Genomic DNA, 3786 nt, shown 5'->3' on the forward strand with positions numbered 1-3786 from the left:
TGTGGCTGTCCATGTTACCTCCATTCTCCACCCCCTGCGCATTGCAGATGGGAGGGAGGAAAACGGCCGGCACGAAAACGCCAGTGTCTCACACAGCCTCCATCGAGTCGCGTCCAAGGATTCGCCAAAGGCTGGGCACACTGCACACACTTTACCACTTCACATCAGTTTGGTGTTGGTCGATCGATGGGTCACCCTGGAATATAGCGCTACAGGTAGCTAGATAGATAGGATTCGTTTCTTCAGTAACTAGCAGGTGTGGCACGTTTGACCGTGGTGGGTGGGGGGGGGTTACACGATCGTGCCATAGGCCCGGCACAGAAAGGCCCGCGCCACTCGCTCCTGTCGCGATGCCGATTTGTGGGCTCGTGGCGACGATGATCTGCGCAAGTATCTCCTTCCACAGCGGACATAAAATTGATGGTAGTGAAACACTGCCTCGCTAGCGGGCTCGTGCAGGCACATGCGGACAGTGGATCGGAGGTCGGGCATCAGCGTCGGCTCGGCCGCGACGCGACCCCACCACGCATGTGGTGGCTGCTGCTGGTGGTGTGGTGTGGTACCAGACTGTGGAGCCGATCAAACTGGGCAGTATGTATAGAACGTACATGACATTGCGAGCGGTGATGCAACAGAACAGCCGCCGTTTTGGATCATCCGTTCTCCATGACCCCGCTTGTAGGCGCGCGCATCGTTGCGTGTCGAACAGCGCACGGTCGAGCTGCACTCGACCGGCCCTTAGAAGCCCAAGTTTTTAGAAGAGCAGTTCGCAGCGTGGATGCTGGAACACAAGTGAATGACGACCCAGCTAGACTCGCACGACACTAGACCTTACATGTGATGTGACAACATGCTACTCTCGTCCTGCAAGAAAGCTCTCGAAAGTCAAACCGTGTCCTGCCCACACATGTTTTGCTTCTACACGGAAATCCCTGAAAACGTATAGTTTTTTTTATTTTTGTTACGCTCCATCTCGCTTCCAGGCGTGAAGCATCCATTGACCGTGATCCGTCCCAAGCCCCAAAATGGTCCCGTTGTTAAGCTCCAAGCGTGGGATCAGCAACGGTAATTTCTGGGTTCCAAAACGTGGTTATGCAGGGGATCCGTTGTGCCATCAACGCCCGCCTCCTGACGAGTCTCTGCGGGGGCAGGGCTGCTGCAGCGGCTCAGAGAGATGCCCCACCCCCACGTGCTCCGCCTCGTCATGGGTGGTCCCCAGACTGTCTGCGACGAACCAGGACAAAAAGAAACAGGCGGGAGTGGCGCTAAAAATAAGGGCAAAGGCGCAGCAGCGGCGCGAGCGGAGCACAAGAGAGCACCACGCCACCCCTTCCTGTCTCTCTGCTCCTCCGCATCCGCTTGTGCGCCCGTGCCGCTCACTGCACTCCATTCCCAATCTCTCTGCCTCCCCTGCCTGTCTCTCCACGCCAGTGCGCGCAGATCGGGCGGGTGTGAAGAGGAGCTCATCACATCCTCTGCTGCTTCTTCTGTCCAATAAGAGCTAGCTAGCTAGCTAGCTCGCCGATTCAACAGCAAGCGGCGGCAGTGATGCGCGGACTTGTCCTCGCATAGCCAAGATCCGTCCAGCAGCGGCAGCTTGAGCGCAGACAGATTCAAGAATGGAGGAGAAAGCGGCGGACACGACGGCGACAGTGGCGGCGGCGGCAGCAGCGGCAGCGGATCAGGACGGCGCGGTGTACTGCAGCGAGCACCCGTACCCGCCAGGCGCGGCAGCGGCGGCCGGGGCGGGCGCCGGCGGCATCTGCGCCTTCTGTCTGCAGGAGAAGCTCGGCATGCTGGTCTCGTCGTCCAAGTCCAGCCCCTTCCACCCGCCGCCGCAGCAGCCGGTCTCCGCCGCGTCGCCGTCCTCGACGACGCCGCCGCCGTCCAACCGCGCCTCCTCCGAGGCGCCGCCGCCGCCACTCTACCCTCCCGCGGCGTCGCGCAAGGTGATGCCCGCGCAGAGCGCGGGCGGCGGCGCCGGCGGCGGGCTCAAGAGGAGCAAGTCGGTCGCGCCGCGGCCGGAGGAGCCGCTGCCGCCGCCCGCGGTCACGGCGGACAGCCCGCGCAAGAAGAGCTTCTGGTCCTTCCTCCACCTCTCGTCGTCGTCAGGCAGCCACAAGGGCGGCGCGTCCTCGGCTTCGGCGGCCGGCGGCGGCGCCGCGAGGAGGAACTCCGTGTCGGTGGCGTCGGCCTCGTCGGCGTCGCTCGGGGGCCGGCTGGAGGCGATCGTGGAGCCGGAGAGCCCGGGCCGCCGGAGCGAGGGCTCGTCGTCGTCGTCGTTCGGGCGGAAGGTGGCGCGCTCGCGCTCCGTGGGCTGCGGCAGCCGCAGCTTCTCGGGCGACTTCCTGGAGCGCCTCTCCACCGGCTTCGGCGACTGCGCGCTCCGGCGCGTCGAGTCCCACCGCGAGCCCAAGCCCAAGGCCGCGCTGGGCCACCTGGGCGGCGGCGAGGAGCACGAGCAGGACCAGGACCAGCACCACCGCATCAAGTGCGCCGGTTTCTTCGGCGGCGGCCTGGGCGCCGCGGCCCCGCCTTCGTCATCCTACTGGCTCTCGGCACCCGACGGCGCCAGCGCCAGCGCCAGCGGGAGCGCGAGGGGCTCCGGCTCGCGGAGCCACCGGAGCTGGGCTTGGGCGCTGGCGAGCCCCATGAGGGCGCTCAGGCCGACCAGCTCCTCGTCCAGCAAGAGCATCATGGCCGCGCCCACAGCCGCGTGAACGGCAGCGGCAGCATGCATGCGGGGGTAGCTTCATGGGGTTGATGCTGCCGCTGCGTAAGCGATCAATGGCCGGTGAATCATCATCCATCCCTCGACCATATATACTAGTACTACATAAATGTCTCCATCTTTATTAGTGTTCTCATGTCCATGCCTTACGATTTTTAAGCAGAACCTGGTCCTGTTTATGTTGGAAATGTTGCTATGGATCTAGCTATAGCTACTGCCTTTACATTTGGGATTCCTGTCTCCAGTGGCAATAGACTGTGGAACTTGTTAATCTGTTCAACCCCTGGAGTATTTGTCTGGGCAATTCATCGTATGCTTCATGTTATGATTGTTATCATTAGTACTTTCGTTAATCCTCTCTCGAAACTCGTCGCACTTGCACCCCCCATCCGTCGTTCCAATTTTTTAAGAGTCAAAACATATCCAATTTATTTTTTTGAACAGTAAAAACATATCTAAATTTTTGAAGAGTTAAAACGTAAGTTTAACAAAATTTATATAACAAATAACAATATTTGTGTACCAAATAATAATTATTAAATTTTTATTAATTATATTTTTTAGTATATGTATTTGATGCTGTAATTTTTTGCGATTCCCTCTATATATTTTTTATATGTGATTTCACTTTTCAAGGAAATTGGAACATGATATGGAAAGGAGTACTGTACAGTTGAACGTCAGCCATGCATGCGTTGGTACTGTAGAATGGTCTGGCTCCCGTCGATTTGATGAGGCATGTGGCGAACGCAGTGGGCAATAATTCGTACGTAGTAGCCTTGATGCTATGCTAGACTTGACATATTCCGTTAGTGTCTGCAGCAGTGCAGCGGACAGTTGTTACTACACAGATCAGTTCTAGTAGATGCTTATCTGGTACAGCTCCGCTTAATTGGAGCAGCTTCACGATATTAAAAACTAAATCTAAAAAGTACATTTAAATCTATGGTTTACCTAGCTAAATGCTTGTTTGGGATAATTCATCACTTAAAAATTAAATCTAGATCTGAGTTTCAATATGGAGTAGATTCACGAGTGAATATAATATCCAATAT

At 56.9% G+C, this 3786-nt stretch overlaps 1 protein-coding gene across 1 annotated transcript; it reads left to right on the forward strand.

Moving 5' to 3' along the window:
• The first annotated feature begins 1329 nt into the window (after positions 1–1329).
• Positions 1330–3043, forward strand: LOC100279539 (uncharacterized). Its single transcript, NM_001152536.2, has one exon. It carries the CDS (start codon positions 1620–1622, stop codon positions 2718–2720), a length of 1101 nt encoding a protein of 366 aa, NP_001146008.1. The 5' UTR covers positions 1330–1619; the 3' UTR covers positions 2721–3043.
• Positions 3044–3786: the final 743 nt, after the last annotated feature.

The sequence above is a fragment of the Zea mays genome, chromosome 2 (genome assembly GCF_902167145.1).
Source record: "Zea mays cultivar B73 chromosome 2, Zm-B73-REFERENCE-NAM-5.0, whole genome shotgun sequence".
Lineage (NCBI taxonomy): Eukaryota > Viridiplantae > Streptophyta > Magnoliopsida > Poales > Poaceae > Zea > Zea mays.

Coding starts and splice junctions, on each gene's coding strand:
- LOC100279539 (NM_001152536.2), top strand. CDS start 1,620: ATGGAGGAGAAAGCGGCGGACACGACGGCGACAGTGGCGGCGGCGGCA.